The 24,336-nt window shown below is 30.6% G+C and overlaps 1 protein-coding gene across 5 annotated transcripts in view; it reads right to left on the reverse strand.

Annotated features, from left to right (window-relative positions):
• Nucleotides 1–2,191: 2,191 nt before the first annotated feature.
• Nucleotides 2,192–24,336, reverse strand: part of PMCA (plasma membrane calcium-transporting ATPase 3) — a 379,691-nt gene continuing 357,546 nt past the window's right edge. For 3 of the 5 annotated variants that reach the window (XM_089649332.1, XM_089649334.1, XM_089649333.1), the window contains exons 24-25: nucleotides 11,880–11,948; nucleotides 2,192–3,827 (exon numbers count right to left, since the gene is read on the reverse strand). In XM_089649332.1, the coding sequence (XP_089505458.1) occupies nucleotides 3,615–3,827; nucleotides 11,880–11,948 (282 nt within the window). In that variant the 3' untranslated portion in view covers nucleotides 2,192–3,614. Of the gene's footprint in view, nucleotides 3,828–9,910; nucleotides 9,926–11,879; nucleotides 11,949–19,628; nucleotides 20,295–24,336 lie in introns of those variants that run through there. The other 2 variants (XM_089649335.1, XM_089649337.1) reach the window with 2 other exon arrangements.

Consider the following 24,336-nt stretch of genomic DNA (forward strand, 5'->3'; position numbering starts at 1 on the left):
AACAGCATATAACAAAAAACCGTACTGTCATAAAACAGTCGATAACATGACTGGTAAGTCACAACACAGTCGTTAATAAAACTGGGCAGTGAAGGTATACAGTCAGTAACATGGTATTTCTGTTATGAAACAGGTAGGGAAAACAACCGTACCGCAACAAACAGTCGATAACAAGACTGCATTTACGCAAGAGTCTAACAAATAAACTTGTTTTTATTAAATAGAAATAAGAATGAAAAGAGATTCTTTAGTGGGTAGGTACCTAGATTCTATGTTTGCAGTTTTTTTTTTAGAAACGGATGTCAACATTTATATTTAGTTAAATAGTAGCCTTTTTTATTTTTATTAATTTAATGTTTTATTTGACTGTAATGACGAATCGCATTCTTTAGGTAGCTTTTTTTGTCACACAACACATTTAAAGAAATGAACCTCATAAATATAACACACACATCTCAAAATGGTACAGTCCAACTGGGACAGTTGAACTGGGACAGTCGAAGTGGGACAGTCGAACTGGGACAGTCGAATTATGATAGTTTTACTAGGACCGTCAAACTGTGACAGTCGTACTAGGACAGTGGAACTTTGACGGTCGAACTGGGACAGTTGAACTGAGACAGTCGAATTGTAACAGTCGAACTGTGACAGTTGAACTGGTACAGTTAAACTGGGACAGTCAAATGTAACAGTCGAACTGTGACAGTCGAACTGGGACAGTTGAACTGGGACAGTCGAATTGCAACAGTTGAACTGTGACAGATGAACTGAGACAGTCGAATTGTAACAGTCCAACTGTAACAGTTGAACTGGGACAGTTAAACTGGGACGGTCGAATTGTAACACTCGAATGTAACAGTCGAACTGGGACAGTTGAATTGGGACAGTCGAATTGCAACAGTCGAACTGTGACCGATGAACTGGGACAGTTAAATTGAGACAATCACAGTGGGACAGTCAAACTGTGACAGTGTAACTGCGACAGTCGAACTGGGACAGTCAAACTGGAACAGTCAAACTGCGACAGTCAAACTGGAACAGTCAAACTGCGACAGTCGAACTGGGACAGTCGAGTCGGATGGAGACAAAAAAACGAGTAAAAGTTGGTCTCAGATATAGAAACTGAAACCTGGTTATTGGGTTACTTGGTCCAGAGAGAGAAGTTTCCGGAGGCTGGAGTATGGAGTATTCTGTCGATTTAACATACACAAAGCACCTTTGATAATATAATATATTAATTTATTTTACTTTTTAATAAAAAACAATACGCATCCCAATACAGTAATAATAATAATAGAATTATATCCTCCACTCAAAAGGAACATTTAGAAAAAAACAACACATTTGCAATAACATTTCAAAATTGTTTGTTTGACCTATTACGATAACTCTTAAGTTCGCTAGACTAAGGTTTAATGTTAGGTTACTTATACGTTAGAGAGATGAGAAGACTTTATTACACAATCTAAATAAATATATTATGTATAAATTACACAGAAGGGGGTGTATTACTAGGAGAAAGAGAAAAAGTATAATACAAACATTGGCATGATCAAATTAATAAGACTTAGTCGGTAATTGCTTTTATTAGACAAAGAAATATATATGTACATACATATATATTATAATACGGGCGACATTTCCTGGGCCGATTCATCTCCTTCTCTTACTCTACACTTCCAACAATATACAGGTTCTCTTCTTAATATCACATTGAAATATTCGCCTTTTGCGTCGGTGATACCGTAGGCTTAAGTTAAACCATAATCTGACCCCCTGTACGAGTACATTCAATGTTATACGCTATGCCATGGCCGTAAAGGGACGACTTCCTTAGGCAGACTTTATTGCCGCAGGCTTAAGTTTATTTTAAATCTGTTCAAGTATATTAAATGTAACACGTCCATGCAATTGCCTTTGATGGCATAGGCTTAAGTTAACTCTGTACAAGTACATTAATGTACTTACATGTCCACAATGGACACAGACTCTGATGCCGCAGGATTAAATTAACATGGTTTAATGCCATTTGCTTAAGTTGAATAATATTGTGACGGTCCTTGCAGTGTCTCCACTAGTCGTGAATCTTTATAACGATTTTTTAAAACAATGCCACGGCCTTGTTGAATCATAAAACAGTGTCAAACATTTGTACACGGTACAAATTAGTCCTTGGGACTTGCTCACACGACAATGTGAGACCTACTTAATCATGCAAAGCTATCACACCTTACAAAAGCTTTAGTCAAACCATAAAAGATACAGTTGTATAGATTTTCTGCCAAACCACATGGAAATAATGAAGTTATTGAGTAAACAAGTAAAATAATTATTATTCTTGTGGACATCACTTTGAGCTACTTGCATGATAGAGAAGGCATCTAGAATATCGTAAGCATTTGTCGACAATCAAAAAAATGTTTTCAATACAGCATGGATATTTTTAAGCGCGTTATAATGGCCCCGTTCTCATGATTAAATTTGTTTTTCAATTTTATTTCCAAAAAGCGTATCGACACCAAATTACAAAATACATAATTACAATAAATAGCGACCCGATTACTACAATCCGACGGGCGAAACCAAAACAATGTTACCGTTTAAACTTTTTAAAATCATACAACATTTGAAAATATCACATTCAGACATTCCAAAATAGATAATTTTGGAAAGTCGCTGCTCCCTCCAGTGAAATGCCGCCCGTTGCCCAACTCAAAATGATGATTCTCACGTCTAAAAGTCCTCGGGCGGGAGTGATCAAACACTCAAACCCAACGGATGTACAAACAACAGCGTTTCATTTATGTTAGGTTTACAATACTTTTACATTAGATATTGTTTATGTTACCCATAAGATCTATCAACATTAAAACTATTTAAAAATAACAAATCCGTGAAGCGAGGACTTATCGTCGCCTTCCATCGCCCCATCGACCCGGCAATGATATCAGATAATAAAAGCAATCATTGGTAATGCGCCAGCAATCTATTATGATCGACAAACAATAATTGTTAATCACCATCGTCAATCGACAGAAATACAGGATATCTTTACTTTATTATGGGTATGTCAATTACCATTAATAAACAAGTCGATCGACAGAAATACGGGATTCCTATTCTTTATTAAGTGTTCAAGTTTACAAATAGCAATATAATGGATGTTTTAAATTGATTAAAAACTAGGTCAAAAAAACTCGGCTCCATCTTAAGTTAAAATAATTAATAAACCGTTACAGTTGGAATCATAAAAGTTACATAAGCAAGAATCCCGAATTTCCATAGCCATTTTGGTCGATAAACGTTCCTTTAGCATGAATCCCATATTTCCAATGCGATTTTTGTCGATAAATGTTACTTTAGAATGAATTCTATATATCTATTGCGATTTTTATCGATAAACATTACCCAAGGGTGAATCTTGCCTGTCGAGAGTCAACAATGCGTTGATAATGCGTCATTTATTAAATATATCATAACCGAGTCGTGTTTTTTTTTTTTGTTTAATTTTTAATTACGCGGATAACCGCCGAGAGGGGCGTCAGTCAAGCGGTCTGAACAATTTGTTTTATAGACTGTCTTTATTCATTATTTAAATTTTTTCGTGTGTAGAATTATACAGCCGTTTCCGTGTGACTGTGGCTGGACAGGCGCTCCACGTCTATCTCGGGGATGGTGAGCTCGGGCGCGTGATCCACGTACTCGATGGATGCGGACGCCTGCGACAGGCGCTTGGAGAACACGGCCTGCTTGCGCATGGCCTCAGCCAGCGCGGCGTCGGCTCCCCGCGTGTCCAGCCCCTGTCTAAACGCGTTCACCACTCGGATCTGCGCACGCATAAACAAATATATATAACATACGCACTGAATAAGTTTTAATAACATAATACAAGAAGGATTATACATTTCATCGTTCACTTTAGTTTTAATAAACAAAAATCAATTAAACAAAACAAATACTTTATTTTGATGACAAAATTGATTTAATCTGTCATTGTCCAATTTCAGAAACCATCTTCCTTCGTCGAGACAAAATTTAAGTCACTTAAAACAAGTTTTTATTTATCTTACAAGGTTATTTTGCCATGATTTTTGGTTTATAAGCAACATATGACAAAATTTGATGGAGAACTGTTAATTATCATTACTTTATACGATTTCCATATAGTTTATATTTAATCTTTACTGAGAAGGGGCAGATTTTAGCAAATAGAAAAGTCAAATTTTTTATTCAAGATCTTGTAATAAGTGACTGATTTTAAAATAAAATATTAATGCATTGTTTTAAAAAGGTTGGGGACATACACATTGGAAAAGAGATTTTCTTAGAGATCACAATCAAATTAATCTAACTATAAAAAACATTAATCTACTGAAACTCAATTGTGAAAATATCTAAACATCAAAAGCAGTAACAAATAATCGACAAAAATAATAATGCAAACTTCAAATTTGAATATAAATTTGTGATTGATAATTTTTTTAAATTAAGGGCAAACTTCAAATTATTCATAAACAGCTCATTCATAGATGGCGCTAATTTAATTATTTTACAAAATAACACTTATTCAAAGTTATGCTTTATAATATTAAGATGAATTATTTGTTTGCGCCCGTACATACGCAATATGAATAAATAGTTTTGTGCGTAAAAAAACTCAATTATTTCAAGAAACGCATACAAATACAATATTGTATCGGTGATTCAATCCAATACTGTATTTGTATATCTTTCTTGAAATAATTGAGTTTTTATGCGGACAAAACTATTTATTTATGTTCATATACAATATACATGCGAAAACAAACACTTATTTCTTAATAATTTAAACCATAACTTGTAAAAAGCGTTTTTTTTCCTAAAATAATTAAATTAGCGCCACCTATGAGCAGTTTACAAATAATTAAAAGTTTATCCTTAATGTGGCACTTGTATTCTCATTTCTAATTTTTATGTTTGAATGTTTTAAACATCGTCATATTTGATTGATCTTCAGCGCCATTTTGATCTCAGACATTTGAACAATCCCCGTTAACCGCTAATTTTCTCCCATTTCAGCTTTCAATCAAATTTTAAACAGTCTTCAATCATAATGGTTATGCTTGAAAATTGTTAAAATTTTAATGAAACGCTTAAACAGGCTGATAATCACAGTTTATCGGCGATCTTTCAAATAGCAAAATTTTAAAATGTCGATAATCAACGAATATATGTTTTATCTTACTGATTGGGTGTTTTACCATCTTCTGGAGACTTTATCCGTAGGATAACGTACATTTTCGATTCTCAATTTACTTATAAAGTCTGAATATACTAATCGGTACTCGAACCCGTGGCTACATATCAAATAAGTTGGCTGAGTTTTCTACCTATTGCGAATATATATTTGTTGATTTATTAGTATACGTTATCCTACAGATAAGCTATCGAGAGGATGCTGAAATACCCGCTGTTGCATAAATAATATTGGCATAATATTAAATAAATACATGGTGTCCAGAAACTCGTAGTACAAGCGTAAAACTGGTGAAGTGGGTCCGAAGATGAAAATTTTTAGGTCAAATTTGAAAAAAATCGGTCGTTAGACGGTTCATATCAGCTATTTAATGTCCTATATAATCCGTCGATGTGTAGCCTCGGTTCTAAAAGGTTTTTTAACCCTTTGCTTGCTGAAAAATATGCAAAAAAGTTTTAAAAAAAATATGAAATGCTTAGGTTGAAAAAAAAAATTATTTCGGTTCTCCTTGTGATGGTAGATTCACTAGTTTCCTGCTTATACCACGATTTTCTGGACGCCGTGTATAATAAGTAGCATTAATATAATTGACATGTTTGCATTATTATATTGTTGTTCACATGTTAACATCTAAAATCTGTTTGGTGCAAGCACTACATTATCTAAATATACATTACAGCATTATTTGTTCAGTTTAGTGTTTGTGTCTATGTAAATTAACGCTGCCAAAGCTGAATATTTGCACTATGTAACCTAGAAGGGGTATAAAGTACATTATTAAAGGAATTTTATTGCAGAACGGATGAAGTAGTTTGTGTCTGTTTTACCAGTATTTCAGCGCTCACTACTTGCAGTAAAATCAAACATGATGTGAAGCTTGTGTCTGTTTTACCAGTATTTCAATGTTCACTGCTCGTGGAAACATAAAACATGATGTGAAGTTTGTATCTGTTTTACCAGTATTTCAGTGTTAATAGCTTATAAACATCTGTGTTGGTTTAATAGAATAGTAGCTAAATTCATTTTAGCATTCTGTTGTCATCTGTCATCATTTCGCATCTCTTGGAGATGCAGATTTTCTATTATGCTGGTACCTAGTGTATTATTTCATAATTTAAGCTTAACCTTGACTTAGGCGTAAGCTTTACTTTATCTTAAGTTTCAATTAGGCTTAAGATAAACTTTGGCTTAAACTTAATTTAGGCTTAAGTTTAAATTTGGCTTAAGCTTAATCTTGATGTCGGTTTAAGCTTTAATTTAGCTTAAATTTAACATCGACTTAAGCCCATCTTTGACTTAAGTCAATGGCGCATGTACTTGGATATATATGTAGAAAGTAAACAATACAATTCGTCTTACCTTGGGTTTAGTTTGAGCTTCTGGAACTAACTTATAACACAGATAGCAGCACTAGAGCTATAGATAAGCTTTACTAGTCACTGGTCAGTCACTAGAGACACTAAGCAACCAACCATAGCCCACTTAACATTTATTTAACAATCAATTAACATTTTATTATTGTTTTTAATCCATCAATGTTCATTGAAAAAGCACAAAACGTAACAATGGATAAGTTAACAAGTAGTAATATTGATAAATGATTTCATAAAAGTAACAACTTAGAATTTCTATGTTGAGCTTAGATAAAATTCCCATAGATAGCGTTGTCATCTTGTTATTGCTTCAAATTAGTGATACCAATTCTGTTGAGAGTAAAAACCAATAACAATAATTCTAATATCCATACAATACAATTTTAATGTTTACAATTATTATGTATTGATATAATGGTTCATGAAAATATTGAAATCGTTTGATTCTAAAACCATCAAGTTAACTTAATGTACAGTTCATTGTATTTTTTATTTTGAAAGATACATTCGGAGTTGTAACTATTTAGAAATCAGTCGTCTTAATGATTAGAGTTCATACGATCATGTGCGATGATCGGTTATCTAGTCAACTGGTTTATTGAATAATGTCAACTTGTTTATTGAACAATTTCAGCTAGATTGACTGAACAATGTCAGCCGAATTATTGAACAATGTCAAATGGATTTTCGAACAATGTCAACTGGTTTACTGAACAATGTCAGTTTGTTTAATGAACAATGTAAACTGATTTGTTGAACAGTGTCAAATGGATCATTAAACAATATAAACTAGTTTATTGAACAGTGTCAACTGGTTTATTGAACAATGTTAACTGTGTTATTGAACAATGTCAAATGGGTCTTTGAACAATGTCAGCTGGATTATTTAACAACGTCAATTGGTTTATTGAACAATGTCAGCTTGATTATTGAACAATTTCAACGTGAATTAATTATTGAACAGTGTCAACTGGTTTAATGAACAGTGACAGTTGGTTTAATGAACAATGTAAACTGATTTATTAATTTAAATCAGTTTACAATAGGATCATTGAACAATGTCAACTAGTTTATTGAACAATGTGAACTGGTCTATTGAACAATGTCAGCTGGATTATTGAACAATGTCAACTGGGCTATAGTACAATGTCAATTGCCTAATGAACAACTACATGTGAAACAACATTGACAGAAGAAGAAAACACCTCCATTATCATTCCGGTTTCAGTCAGGAAACACTAATATTATTATTATTATAAATTAGCCACTGAAAAGCAATGCGTATTCTAAATAACACCTTCAAACCATTCGAGAATATAACACCTTCAATCCACTGAAGGGATAACATCGTAGACGAGTCTGTGTTTCCCGAAATAAAGTCAATTTAATCTCACTTCTGATGAATTGATCTAAAATTTTCTAATTTAGAAATTATTTCATGAAGAGATAATCAATTTTATCGGCCTGTGAAGCATAGTAGTCGTATATAAATTGGCAACATCAATTTTCTTTTAGATCAGAACGTACAGATCACATTTCTAGGGTAAAACTGTTTAATTCTGGAACACCCATAATAACTTTACTTGTTTTGCACATAAGTTCAGTGTAAGGTTATATAATTGAACTTCATATGTAACTTTCTTTCACTAGATTAACTTAAACCAGATGGGTTTGAAGATGCCCTTCAATGGCAGAGTGAAACTGGACCGGTTTGAAATAATAAAACATAGCTAAAGTCATTTCAAGTAATGTTTAGATTTATAATGTTTATTTTATTTGCTTGCATCAGGTTTCAATTCTGCAACCTCCGAGTTCAAAGACAAGGAGTTTGCTGCTCTCCGATTGAATTTATCTATTGTAATAATGCTTTTTTCTGCATTTATTCAATTCACTGAATGCGAATAAAACGCTTTCTTTAATATTCTCAAATGGTTTCAAAATGTCAACTTAATAAAATTAATATACACCGAGAAGATTGAAATTCTGATCTGCACATTTTACTTCTTTATAAACTCTTTGACATTTAAACGTTCGCCGTTAATCGCCGGTTCTCGGCCCATCTCAGATTTGATCAAATTTCTAGAAGCTTTCAAGCATAGCGGTCGTGTTGTCATGCACGACAACTAATCACAATTCAAAATAGGCTAAGAATCCGAAGCGTTTAACGTGGACAGTTCAAATGTCTAAAATTCAAAATGGCTGCGATGATCGTCGATTCGATGGTCATCAAATTAATGGATTTATTAACTGGACTGCCTTTTCATATTTAAATAATGTTTGCCTTAATTAATATTTAAGTTTAAGACCCAAAAATGTAATTACTAACCCATTATTCAAAAAGATAGAAAAATAAAACGGAGAACAGAATTTTTACAGAACATATATTTAAAAGTTAAGCTTAAATTATTTTTATTTTCTCTACAAAGCTAATCATTTTATCTAATTTCAGGCCAACAGAGTGCATCCAAATGCATTCGGTAATCTTTCAAACATTTTTTTTTGTAAGTTTAATTTGAGCAAAAATTTGTACATAATGCCAAATTTTTTTTTAAATGCGGAATCGAACCAAGTTTATTTGTTAAATAGATTTTTACATTTTTTTTTTTTAAATTTAACTTTTTTTTAATGTTTTAATAATGGAATAACTTATTGATTAAATCCTCAAAGTTATCATTGAAGATAATCTTGACAACTCTCAAACGAAAAATGTGAAACAAAAATATCAGAAAAAGATTCGGTCGCATCTAGGACCGCCTTATCGGGACTTTGCTCTACCACTAAGCTAATCCGACCCTATCTCCTTGGGTCATATTTAACTGTATCATACTTCGATTAAGAACAACCAACGTTAACTTCATTTAACGCCCTTTTTTTTTAGAAAGATAGCTGCCTAAGAATATGTGTTAAGAAAATGAAGATAATGTTGGTAGTTATTAGACGTAGTATGATACAGCTTAATATGACAGAAGGGGATATGAGCGGATTAGCTCGGTGGTAGGTCGAAGCCCCAGCAAGGTTCAATTCTTAGTTGCGACCAAATCCTTTTCTGATTTTTCTTTTTCAATTCTTTCGTTCGAGAGTTTTTAATATAATCTTCAATTATTGATTAAAACTATTATTGAAGATAATGTCATATTTTTTGATAGTGGAAATGATATTTCAAAGCTCCACAGATCATGATTGGAAAGAAGTCGGCGACACACAACGAAACAGAACATTCATGTAACAATTAGCAGCAACGCCCATTGAAAATAACTCTAAAAAAATTAAACATATTAGAATGTGTTTTTTTTTCACTTACTTGCATTGGTATTTGCTAAAGATATGATAGCAATAAAGAAAATAAGCAAAACATCATTTAAATGTCATATTTTTTCAAACAGCACATCATTTTGGGAAAATCATTTGAAATTTTGTAAAAAATTATAATTTTGTTCAAACATGAAAATTTCATAAATTTATATTGCCGTAAGATAGATTCACAGTTTAACCTTATGGGTAACATGTTATTATGATTGTTAAATTGCTTTTAATTGTTGCAAAACATAAAAATATTGCAACATATATGTATTTTTATGAAGCAGTGTTGCCAAAATTAAAAAAAAGACAAAAACTGGCAACTAATGTTATAAATGACAATTAAATTCACAACTTGTGGAAATGTTAGTTAAGAAACATAACAATTTTTTCTCAAATAAACCATTATTTGATATCCATATCAAAACAAGAGATTGCAGAAAATATTTTTTTTATTACAAATTAATGATTTTTTTTTCCCAATCTTTTATTTGAATATTTCTTATCAAGTATTGATGTGAATTATATCAGTTTTAAACCAACATCTGCTTTGCTGCACTAGTTATTTAAAAAATATCTTTATTATTATATCTGTAATAAAATTCAAATGTAAAATTGTCATCAAATGGTCAATCAGCGCCATTTTGGTTTTTTTTAGGAGTCATTTGAAAGTTCCCTGTTATACGCCGAATATAGGTCAGATTCAGCTTTTGAACAAATTGCCATCAAAAGAAAAGCATAACTGTCATGTTGTTATGCTTGTCAGTTGATCACAATTTGATCAAAAGTTGAAATGGACGTATAATCGACTTTTAACAGAGAGACCTTCCAAATGTCAAAAAAAAAACAAAAGGGCGTCGATTGGTCATTTGATGACAATGTTTCATTTGAATTTCTGTGAAATATTATAAAATAACAGAAAAAATCAGATGATATCGGTTTCAATGAAATTAAATAGAATGTGGTATAACTCTTAATAAAATAATGTACCATAAACACTTATTTTTAAGGAACACATTCAGGAATGTCATAAATGAAGGAAAAACCAAAATGTTGGGGTTAACTCCTGCCTACGGCTACCGGGCACGGCATGCAAGTGCGTTCGGCGTTGTCAACTCGCAAAACAAAGCTTTCGTCGCAAAACCGGTCATATCTGGAACACAAGAAACGTCAATACACAGACACAGATGGGTGATACACACAATGCTCAACGCTCGACACTTGACACGGTACACTGTACACTTTACACTGTACGGTGTGCAGATCCGAGGTGATTGTCGCTAGAATTTACAACACAGAAAACGAATCACAACAACGAGGAAATCATAAGAAACAACAACATCTCAAGGTGTAACTAGCATGCGCCTAGGAAAACTTTAGCAGCCGTACTTGCCAAACAGTGATTTTTCTAAACGCCACGGTTTCGTAACAGCAGACAGTCATTCGATTTTTATTTATTATTAAATTTACGAGGAATTTTTTTTTTAATATTGCAATATCGTTTGCAGCTGAAGCGTAAAAAATACCATTATTTACCCACTAACTAAAAATAATTAAGGCCATTGCTTCAATTCAAGCACTTTCATTCAATCTTTGAGATAATTGTTGTAAAAAGTTTAGCCTGTTTTACAAAAAATACAATTTATCACTGATAATTATTTTAAAGATTGATTTGACACAATAGCCCCAATAGGACGCATTTGCCACAAATGTACCTAAAACGGTATAGTACGGATGTCTATGTTTTGAGAGCTTTTTGAAATTGGGATAGTGTCAGATTGCTTTTGTGTATTGGCTCTATGCTGTTACGAGACTGAGGGTAGTGAGTTACAAGGTACAAAAAGGACAGACAATATGGTTAAAGATTAGATAAGATTAGAGAGTAAAGTAAAACCAAAAGAAGAAGAAGAATAAACTGAATAACAAAAACAGAAACAGAAACACAGAAGGGCGGAGATTGTAGTTGTTCTTACAGCTTGGTCAGTGGAGCTCTTGCTGTAAGGCACCGGGATGAGGCGTTCTTGTAACTCGCCCCCTATGACCTGTGTCACCAAATCAACAGTCAAGGTCAACATACATACAGTCAACAGCCTGGGGTACCAAACAACATACATCGATCAGTCCCTCCCACAACACGTTCATCCGTCCCACCCAAGGTACAGAAACATCAACAGTAAAGTTATGAGGTGGAACAAATCAACAACACACACGAAGAAAGACAGCGAGTCGAATATGCCTAGTGGAAATATCGTCATCATTGCAACATCGCTCCAACACACAAAGTGCCAGAATGTCACCAACATTGCAACATTTGTTTGAATCAAATATTTAAAAAAAAAAACCAACGTTATCCAATATCGAAGATATTTAATTCAAAGTACATTTCGATTTATACAATAGACGGTGTCCGGAAACTCATAGTACAACCGTTGCGGTAAAGGTTTTTTTTCGATTTGATCTTTTTCAAATAAATCGATTCAAAAGTTAAAATATTTTTGGTAAAATTTTTAAAAAAATCACAGATCTTTTAAAATGCATCGAAGGGTAGACCCGGCTTAAAAGGTTTTTTTAACCCTTTAGCTGCCGAAAAAAATGTATAAAAATAAAAATAAAAAAAATTGAAAAGCTCAGATCGAAAAAAAAAAAAGTTTTTTTGTGTTCTCTTTGTGATGTAGATTCATCAGTTTTCCGCTTGTACCTACTACCAGTTTCCGAACACTCGGTATAATTACAGAAAAATATATTTCAGCTTTGAACAAAATACCTCCTGTATTGAGGTAGGTAGATAACGTTGTTTTGAGTTTATTTTGAGTTGTGGTATAAGTTTCAACGAATTTATTTTAACTTGTAACAAAGTTGTGTAAAAATCCGAACAAAACCCATTGAAGTTTTAAAACCTTTGCATTCAGATTTTATTTACAATGGCAACATTATAATTAAAATTTGAAATCAAGATGCGTCTTGCTACGTTAAAAATACATAAAGTTAATTAAAAACGCAGAGGCTTGTTAAATAACAAAGGATCACAAAATAACAAAAAAATAATACTTAAATTAGGTTTTATTCGATTAGAAAAAATATTTTCAAAAATAATTATTGTGAATCATCTTCTTACGGCAATGTTACAAATTAAATAAATTTATTGAAATGTTAAAAAAATATGTTTACATCGATTAAATTCATTATGTTCGTTTTGTTGAATACTACCTTGTAAAATATATGCATCGTCACAGTGAACATTTTTTATAAAATAGTGAAATGTTTGTATGTAAGGAATTAAAAATTGGCATAATACTATATAACGTGTTCCAATTTAAACAAAAGTTACCAAACCATACAGATAAACAAGTTTTGACATATCGAAATTTGAACGCTGGATATAAACGCTTTTTGAATGCTTTGTGTAGGTAGATAAAACTTTAAAATCGGATGTATTATAAATATTAAAAACAAACTAATCTAATTTTACCTTCATATACTAACTTTCAAATTGCGGTACCTCAAAAATGTATATAGGGGTTTAGTGACTTTTGCCTAAAGAGGGACCATAACTTTCCTCAAAATTCAAACTTGTATCATGTTTAAACTCATATAATGTTTAAGCTTGTATCATGTTTAAACTTGTATCATGTTTAAACTTGTATCATGTTTAAACTTGTATCATGTTTAAACTTGTATCATGTTCAAACTTGTATCATGTTTAAACTTGTATCATGTTTAAACTTGTATCATGTTTAAACTTGTATCATGTTTAAACTTGTATCACATTTAAACTTGTATCATGTTTAAACTTGTATCACATTTAAACTTGTATCATGTTTGAAATTGTATCGCATATGAACTTGTATCATGTTTAAACTTGTATCATGTTTAAGCTTGTAGGTAAATATCATATTTAATGTTGTACATATCATGTATAAACTTGAATCATGTTAGTATCAAGGGGTATAGTTCACTTTCTGCTCTCTTAAAGTAAATGGTTGACGATGGAATGTTTGTTACGATAATTCGACTAAGCTTATTCAAATACAGAAAATATAATTTACACCAAACTACTTGAATAATTGTAAATACAAAAAAATGATTCATGAAATAAACAAAATTTACAAGACTTTAGCACAAGAAAAGAATGTAACGGGGGAGGCGCTTCATTATCCTAAAATCCAGAGAAATCCACTCGGCGTTATGTATAGAGTTCAAAAGTTCAAATAATAATAACAACTATTTATAGAAAAAACAGAAATTGTGCAAGTATTACTGAAGATGAACACCGTGAAAGCTTTCTAATCGTTGGGTGATAAAAAGACAGTTCGTGAAAGGTTTATAACAAACATGATACCACGAATCACTACAAATATACACAAAGCTAAGTTTTTAAAACGGACGGACAGGAATTGGGGTATTTTTTATGGATTCTCGAAAGAACGGGATAAACTCAAAAAAGGTTTTTTTTAATCTTAAGGGAATTTAGGAAGGAATCAAAGAATATTCAATGTTTTTTTTATATACTCAATTGAGTCATAAAATATCTAATAAGAGTTACTTTTTTTTTTACAAGGAGTTAGATAGATTTTTTTAAAACAGATTATTAAAATACATTTACAAGATTCTACGAAGATGGTCGTTAAAAGATTTTTCTCAAAAGTAGAGAAGGAATTTTTATAAATTATGCACAAATACCTTAACTCCTTGGCGCTTTTGAAATTATTTTACAGAAATCTAATCAAGTAGATAATAATAAAAAAATATGAAGCAATGTATATTGTACCATTCCACAAATCTAAATTATAAAGACAATTGTTTTTTTTGTGGTAATTATTAAAAAAAAATCATAAACTAATTTTTTTTTTTAAATGAAAAATTTTTGTTAAAAAATTATGAATTTTCAATGGCGACAAGTTGTTTATAAATGAGTTTTTATAAAAATATTTTTTTTGTGTAGTGTAAATTTAAGTGACACATGGTGTGTACGACACATTAATAATATATGTATTTACAAATTTCAAAAATAGTGTTACACACGGCACATGGCACACAGTGTCAAAGAGTGAATGTGCGCTAACACTGAAAAATGATCACACAAATAATAATAATATATTCCCAGATTAATAAGAAAATGTCTTTGAAAAGCACACAGTAAAAATAATCATAAATAATTGATGGAAAAGTCAACTTGGCTTTTTTCAAAATTGGTGTTGTAAGCAGTAGCAGTAAGAAAATAATTGTTATTAAATAATGTATTAATTAATTAACCTTTCTTTCCAACAAATTAAAAATGTTTTAATTTTTTTTTTTAAAGCTTGTTAACTTAAAAATTTGAAGCAGCTTTTTTGTCCCAATAAAGAAAGCTGCCATAACACGAATAGCAAAAGAAGACATATCACAAAAGCTCCAACGCCGTCTGACATGCCCTTTATGAAACATAGATATATAATATATATTGATAGCAATAGGGACACAGAGAGTTTGGTGCATTCGGTGTGTGCTCATAAACAATCTTGTCTTGGCTTTCTGTCTTGTAAGGAAATAAAAAAATACAAAAAATAAAAAAAATAAAAAACACATTCATTTCTATGAAAACAGAGTTACGATTAGACACCATAATATTTATTAACAACATTACCTCGGATTTAGTTGAAGTCCAAACGGATTTTTTTAATGTTTTTATTTAATTTTATTCCCTCGAAAATATTTTAAAAATTTATTTACCTTAGATCTTTTTTGTTTGTTTGTTATTTATTTATTTATTTTCTTGATTTCCGAAATAAAAGCAGTGTAGTTATAATGTATCATATTTTTATTTCAATAAACATCAATATAATTGTATATATATTTTTGTAACATCATGCACTTTCAAATATTGTAACATTTATTAAATATAAGCAACATTTAAATGTAAAGATTAAAGCAGATTATTTAGTCCTAATCTCTGGCGTTTCAAATTTCCGGCTAAATTATATATTGGGAGTGAGAATGAGAGTGATCTCAAGATTCAAGTAAGTCAGAGACAATATTTTGATGTTTTTTTTTAAACATTTGCACAACTAATAAAAAATGCCGAATAAAATTGAAGATTGGGTGATAATATTACACTTTGGATTGGCTCAAGTCAGAATACAGACAAGACTATGAAAACGTGTCTACAAATTTGTTTTATAGTATCGCCTCTGAATAAAAATAAGTTACAGAGGATCAGAGAAAACAGCAAATATTTTAGGAAATACTACCCCAATATTGAAAGGGATTCAAACATTTATAGATTGAAATCTACCTAACCTACAACTTGATTTAAATTCTATAAACATTCAACTCAGTGGTTTTTTCTGTCCGCCAGTTATTTAAAGTAATAATAAATGAAATAGTTATAATTTTAAATTAGTTGGAATGCTTGGCCGCAATATAGCTTTAGAATGGTTTCTACGAATTAACGGACGAATACTAGAAATAGCTAAACTGACGTAAGAACTGATAACATCTAAAGATTATTCTTATCAAAGTGCACTTAGCAGCGTAAAGTCTAAAAAACAATATTTCTCTAATACCATAATATAGGTTAAGATTAGTATAGTTTGAATGCCTCGCTTAACTATGTAACAATAAAAGATATAAAATTGCAGAAACGATAACTAATTTGAACCAACGTGTCAACGTACCACAAATGGGACGAATAGTCAAAATGAAAGAGTTGGGACTATTTGACTGTTCATGACTGATTCTGTAATGGTTTCAAAATATTATGCGTGACTACAACAACCAAAAGTCAACTCTTGGAATGCCAAGCTTCCGTGACCTATTACTATCTTAATGTGCCAGAAGTGAAATGCCAATCATCCGATGTGCGCCGGCAGACAATTTTCGAAATAACTTACTTGTTTTATGCAAAATTATGTTTTTTTAAATTGTACCGACTTACCAAATAATGTGTTTATAAATTAATAAAAATTGTATTTACATATCTATCCAATGTTGTTTCCCCAGAAGAGCTACTTACGTTCAGAGAAAAAAAAATTTCTAATGTTATAAAAAAATATAATTTAATCAAATCTGATATAAAATTTTATTTTAAATAGAATTTTAACTAAGCGTTCTTTACAGTAAATATAAGTCATATGAGGCTTTCCTGTAAATAAATAAAGTACTATAACTTTGAAAATCGGAATTATGACATACGATACGGAATTTTGCATTACAGATAATATAGCATTGCACGGCACATTACAGATAAAATAAATATATTTGCAAGTGACAAAGCGACAAATTAGAATAATATTACGGATTCTCCGGCACACTACGATTAAAAACTTCAGAAATTTGCTACGGATTTCTTAGCACACTAGAGGTTAAGGATTCTAAGGGGGTATTTCACTATCTCTGATTATGTTCTGACTAAGCACTAATCCGCGGATTAGTCATTTTTTCGTTTTCACTATATCTGAATAACGCTAACGCTCGGGTTAAAGTTCGATTTGACTAATCAGTGCTCGAACTTCACGTTAGGCGCTATTCCTCGAATCAAAGATGGCATCAAAACATTCCGAGTTTGACAGCTGAGAAGTGAGTCGAATTTTGTTGAATGAATTTGAATGCTTGTATGATCCATCCTGAATTATTTGATTGTGTTCAAAATAAGAAACAATGTATTAATTCGACACGAATCTATCTAAAATGACCTGATAATCAACATAACATAACCAAAAAAATGCACACTTCGCGGTGTGTGGACTGTGACACATGACAGCCGTGGCAGTAGATGGAGTAACTGCAAACATTTTGCGATGTTGCCAGACTATTTCGAGTGTTATCTATCCGGAAGCTCGGAAACAATGGTGAAACGGTCGCCCTTGAATAACGAAGTTATTCTGATCTTTAAAGCCAGCCAACGGATAGCTAGTCAGATATTTAGCCCGACATAGTGAAATACCCCCTAAGATTTATCAAATGAACCTTTTCACATGACAGGTTATCAGCTGAGTAGTCAAATGCGTCAGGTTCCCTCCCGGGAATTGTGGGTTTAATCCTGTATTAGCTAAGTTCTACATCATTACAAGCAACTTTTTCCACTTATACCAATGAAAGAGGGAGAAATTCAAATATTCATAACTCGTTAATCTTTGTCTCTATTTTAAAATATTAAAAAACTTACATTTTTCTCAAAAGGGAATAAATAATTGTGAACATCAAACTCAATCCGTTCAACAGCTAGTTGAGCGTCCTACCCACCAAGCTATCGAACACCTCAGTAGCATATAAATTAAGTACAACACGTTTTCCAGAAATTTTCAATTTATTTCATTTTTACAAAATCTACCGAAGCGAGGCATCACTGAGTAATAAAAACTAATTATTTTTAGATAGAAGTTTGGGTGCGTTTCTCTACTGCTAAAATCACGTCTAAGAAAGAGGAAATGCAATGATCATTATTATAGTTTTCGACGATTTTAAGGTTAGGATTTGAAGCTAGCTAATAGAGAGTAACATTTCGGGAGACGGCAAAATTATTTTGAACGCCAAAGCTGAGCTTGGGAACTTCATTGCAGTTTGCCAGGACAACAATTTTATTTTAACAAATTTATTTTTGTAACGATAGTAACATTTCGTTAAAATGTTATTTTTCTTTTCGTCTCAATTACATCAATTAAAATCACAAAGATTATCATTCAAATTAATTTTTCCTTCCCCAGAATATCCTTAATATTACGAAGAAGTTTGACATTGCAAAAATGAATTTAAAAGGGTCAAAAAATAATGCAATCTTAACAGACAAAAAATATTTAGCCACACAATTGAGATTGCCTCACGCTACATTAGCCAGAGATAATGTTATTTAAAAAAAAAAAACAAGATATTTAAAAATGTTCAAGTGCAAATAAAACACTTTTTTAAATAATGTTACATTGACACAGACTTTTAAAATTTTAACATTTAAGATTGGCGTGATTCCAAAAAGCATCACAGAATTGTACATCCAAGGCTTTTGTAGTAAGTTTAGGAATTTAATTTAGTTTAAGACACGAAAAAATATATATTATAAAAATGTATATAAGATTTATAAAAGCGCATATCAAAATCATTTCATGATTACCTATTATCATTTTCAAATTATTACTAATTTATGTTTTTTTAATATATTTTTTCTTTTTTAAGATTTATTTTGTTTGTTACATTCACAACTACGAGATAGTTATATATGTTTGTTTATTAATATTTAATATTTAGACAACACATCATTATTATTATTATTTTTTATGTAAATGTTTTTTAAGCCGTTTAAAAGAGAAAAATCTGAATAAATTAAAATTTTAAAATCAATATATTTTTCATTAATTTAATTAATTAAAAATTTATTTGCGAAAAATATATTACAAAAAAAAAAAAAAAAAATATTTTTTTTATTTATAAAATAACTTTTTACCAAAAAATTACATGTCTACATAATTTATTATTAATATGTAAAATTTCATGTTCAGTAAAAAACATTTTTTTTAGCTGTGAAAAAAGCTTAAAATCACATCTAATATGATATTAATAATAAAAAATAAAGAATTTTTGGCATTTCAGATCGTAGGTATTCAAATTTATACTCTCTGCAATGGTTGCAGTAAAAATAAAACATCATCTTCTTAAAAACATACTCCATGTTCAACAAGGAAAATTACATACATTTTCTTCAAAAAATTTTTATCTTTCAAAATTTTGTTATTATGAACAGATATATATTTTTGTCTTATAGCTCTTTATTTTTATTGGTGCTTGTTTTAGTATTAAGTAAATGTGTATGTTCAAATGGGAGTCTGTTATCATTATTATTAATATTTAGATAACTGATTTGGGAATTTAATAAGACTAGTAGTGTAATCATTGCAAGAATTCATGATTTTTATCATACTCAATTGAATGTTATTAGAGCTTGACGTGATTTAGGGACTTAAGGATTGATGTTACTAGAGCTTGACAATGATTTAGGGTATTTTATTATTATATATTTTGTATTATTAGAGTTTGACTTGATTTAGGGACTTGAGATTAAATGTTATTAGAGCATGTTTTCATTTAGGAATTTCAGATTTAGTTTTTTTTTATTAGAGCTTGGGATTCTTTTAGGGACTTTAGATTATTATTTAGGTTATTAGAGCTTGCAATGAGTTACTATTTAATGTTATTAGAGCTTAGGGATTTAAGGTTTGATTTGTTAAGGGATGATTGAAGGTTTGATGTAGTTAGGTTGGTGGTTGTTTGATGGCAGATTAGCGCTCCACCTCAGTGGGAGAGAGGACAGGCAAGACGGCAATGGCGCTAGTGGTGGGAGATTGCACGCTGATGCGGCGATGTTCTGCCAAATAAGCATTGTTTAAGAGCAAACGCCGACCCGTCACCAACTCCGCGTGTTGCTGAAAAATACACACCAATTCTCAGCCGGGTTGACCTTTCCATTGACCTGGCTAGCTTTACTGCACCCGAAATGCTTCCCTAACACTTCTGGCACCAATTACAGTGAAACACTTCAACATCTTGCTTTTGTAAGGTTTTCGAAAACACTTATATGACACTGTGTGGGTTTTACTGTTCTATGCTATGGCTCATAAGACAACAGAGTTCTAAACTAAAGCAGTAAAAGGCTACCAATTAAGAAATTTATTAATTTACTTAAATCAATTTTAATTTAATTATTAGAAAATTAATTCAAAACTATTTTAATTAATAGAAAATTAATTCAAAACTATTTTAATTAATAGAAAATTAATTCAAAACTATTTTAATTAATAGAAAATTAATTGAAAACTAATTTAATTAAAAGAAAATTGGTATTAGAATTAATTTTAAAATAATTCAAATTTAACATTAAAATTAATTAAAAATTATTCAACTAATTTAAAATTAATTGAAAATAACAATTTTAAATGAAAATTAATTTTTAAAAAACATTAATTAAATTGATTATAAAATAATTTAATAAAAAAATTACTTTTAATTAAAAATTTATTTAATAAATTAAAAAATTAAATTGCAAGATTTTCAAGACTGCTGTTAGGTTATAAATGCATTTAATAAGAAAGGAATATCAGACAAACGCGGTTTTCTGTGATATTAGTTCCCCTATGCTGTAAATTGGGTAAATAACCCACAAGGACGGGGTATTTCAAACTCTTGTCACATTTGATGAACATCAAATCTTCTAAATTCTTGACACCTGAACAGTCCCCGTTATATACTGATTCTTGTTGAATTTCAGCTTTTGAATAAATTATGAAACAGTCGTCAAGCATAGCGGTCACATTGTGTTGTTTGTCGACTAATCAAAGATTATTCAAAAGCTGAGAAACAGCGTTTAACCGTACATACATAAGACAACGATCAATGATTTGATGTTCATCAAATGTGACGAAAGTTTGCGATAACCGAACCTAAGCCCAAAGTTTTACTGATTGTAATAAAAAATTGAAATGCATATATTTTAGTAAAGTGTGTTTGGTTAAATTTCAAAGATAGCGGCCACCAGAAGTGTTAAAAAGACTTTTCCGTGCTACTCCAAAGGTGCTTTCAAAGAAAATTCTTATCAGTAAATAATTCTTAAGTTATTAACAGCTTAAAATCTTAGAATGCAACGACTTAACGTGTTCACTCGATCGGGTTTCTTTAAAAGTGTGTTTTGATATATGTATAATAAAATGAATTGCAAATTATGTCATCTAGCCTAAGAAAGTGTAGTTACCATAAAAAAAAACATATCAGGCATAATTTTTAAGTTAATTAAAAATGCTTTAATAATATTTTTAAAGCAAGATTGTGATTTCAACTGCACTTATAAGTACTGATTTATTAAAAAAAATTCTGTATGTAATTATAATTTTCGTGGCTCATTTATAAGCATGTGTATTAGGGTGGACTGAATAAATTAACTTTGTATTACAGTAACGGCATATTCAATTGTCCAGTTCACTAGTGAGACAACTCTAATACTAAGTTTTGAGATTATGTGGAAAGCAATATTCTAATTGTCACCATAAATAAAATATTATTCATATGCGCCTATGTTCCACCGTGTGCTTTTGTACTGTAAAATAACAGCAAGTCAAGATATGTGTAATTCTTTACAAGTTTATCAGAATTGTAAATTTATTGTTAGGCTTTATATATAAGTAATAATAAATATGACACTTTTACATATTTAACTCAAATTTCGTTTTTTTGATTTGTCGAAATAATGAATTGGACAATCGATATGTGTATATATACATGGAAAAAGTGAAGTAAAACCACAACTTTTGATAATATATGTATTATCGATTGCCATATTACAAAGTTACATCATATCACTCCATCCTAATGTGTGTAGTAGATATTTAATTATAAATTATGATAAAAATACTTGTGTGGTAGAAAAATGTATTGTGAAAATATTTAAGAAACTTAAGGGCAAACGGAACATATGTTATAATCTGTGCGTTTATAGATGGCGCTAATTTAATTTTTTTAAAACAAACTACTTTTGCAAGAAATGCTTTAAAATTATAAGATGAATTATTTGTTGCGAATACGGAACATGATTAAATAGTTTTGTTGGTATAAAAACACAATTATTCTTGAAATAATTGAGTTTTTATACGCACAAAACTATTTATTCATATTCATATTGCGTAAGTACACGCACAAACAAATAATTCATCTTAATATTTTAAAGGATAACTTTAAATAAGTGTTATTTCGTAAAATAATTAAATAAACGCCATCTATGAATGGATAGATTAATATGTATGTTCCGTTTACCGTTAATCTAAATGGATAGAATTTGAAAAAATATAATAAAAATTTCCATAAGATTTCTGCATAGAAATGTAACTTACTATGATGAGTATGTACCATAATAATTGTTTTAAAATATATATATGTATACGTTTAGATAAATCGACGACAAAAAGTTGATCTAAAATAGACCAATAAATTAATATACCTAAGCAGTAGGCATTGATAAAAAGTACCTAGAAAAAGATAATAAATATACAGGGGTGAAGCGTATGTAAAATACATAAGATATATTATTTACCAATAGAATAATTGGTAGAAAAGATATTTCTTTTGCGCCAATATACCAGAATAAAGTAATTTAAAATTGTTTACAAGATTTAGACACTTTCTTATTTAAATGAGTCATTTAAGGTTAGTTATTATTTATTATTATAGTTACAAAAGCGTATCTTTAGAGTTAGGTGTAGAAAGTCCTTGTTGGATATTTTCCGGGAGATTTGCATGAATTGGTCGAAAGAAAAAAATTACAAAATATTTATAAAATTTCGTGTATTTACAAGAATTATTATACAAGATATTTTAGAAAAAAAATCAAGATAATCAATAATTACACACTATTTATGCTTTATTTCTATCCTAGAATTATTTTTATACAATTAAAAAGGTTATTACTCGTACTGAAGTCATTAATGATTTGTTATTTATTTATATTAAGTTAAAAGTGCAACAAAAAAAAATTAAAATACATAAAACCTACATACCGACATCTCTGCAACATTCGACAAATGAGAGTGCCCACACCTCATTGTTTCGAAAGGTGCAAAAATAAAAAAATTACACACAAAGCAAGCAAATTATACAGAAAACAAACCATTCCAATACATAACTAAAACTTATCATATTATTCCCACAACCCTTGTTGACTATATTTTAATATATAATTAGTGCATCAGCGAATTAATACTTAGAACCGACCTTTTGTTTAGTCATTTTAAATCAGTCAAACATAATCTCTGCATACAATCGGAAACGGGTCATTTTAAAACATACGTTTTCTTCAAATTGAGTGTATTTCGATGGCCTAGCGCACACATGCGTTACGTCCAATTTGAAAATTCAATTTATGAGGATACTCCATGTTATGTAAAGCAACTAAATTGATTTCGACGGTCCCCGAAGAACTATGTCAGATAGTCAAATTTATAGTTTTGCAGTAGAGAACAGTAAAAATGGAGAAACGAAACTTTAAACAGCTCTCGTGCAAAACTAAAAATCGCACGTCCGACATTGTTCTTCGGGACAGTCACTTTGCATATCTGCTTTTTATCCATTCTACAATGTAAGTAACACCTATTTACAATGTAAATATGTAGTGCGCTAGGCCATTGAATTGTATTCACTACAATCCAAAAAAGCTTAGGTCGGGGTGTTTCAGACAAAAACTCAAATGTATCATTGTCATCAAATGGTCAATCAGCGCCATCCTGTTTTTTTTTACAGTTGAAAGGTTTTTATTAAAAGCTGATTCTAGAGGGTTCGATTAAACTTTATATCAAATTGAGATCAGCTGACAAGCATGATAACTTGACAGTTGTGCTTTTCTACTAATCACAACTTGTTGAAAAGCTTAAAAGGAACTTGAATCGGTGTTTAAAATGGACCTTTCAAATGTGAAAAATTAACAAA

This window comes from Hesperophylax consimilis, chromosome 29, assembly GCF_061612785.1.
Source record: "Hesperophylax consimilis isolate HC1 chromosome 29, BYU_Hcon_1.0, whole genome shotgun sequence".
Lineage (NCBI taxonomy): Eukaryota > Metazoa > Arthropoda > Insecta > Trichoptera > Limnephilidae > Hesperophylax > Hesperophylax consimilis.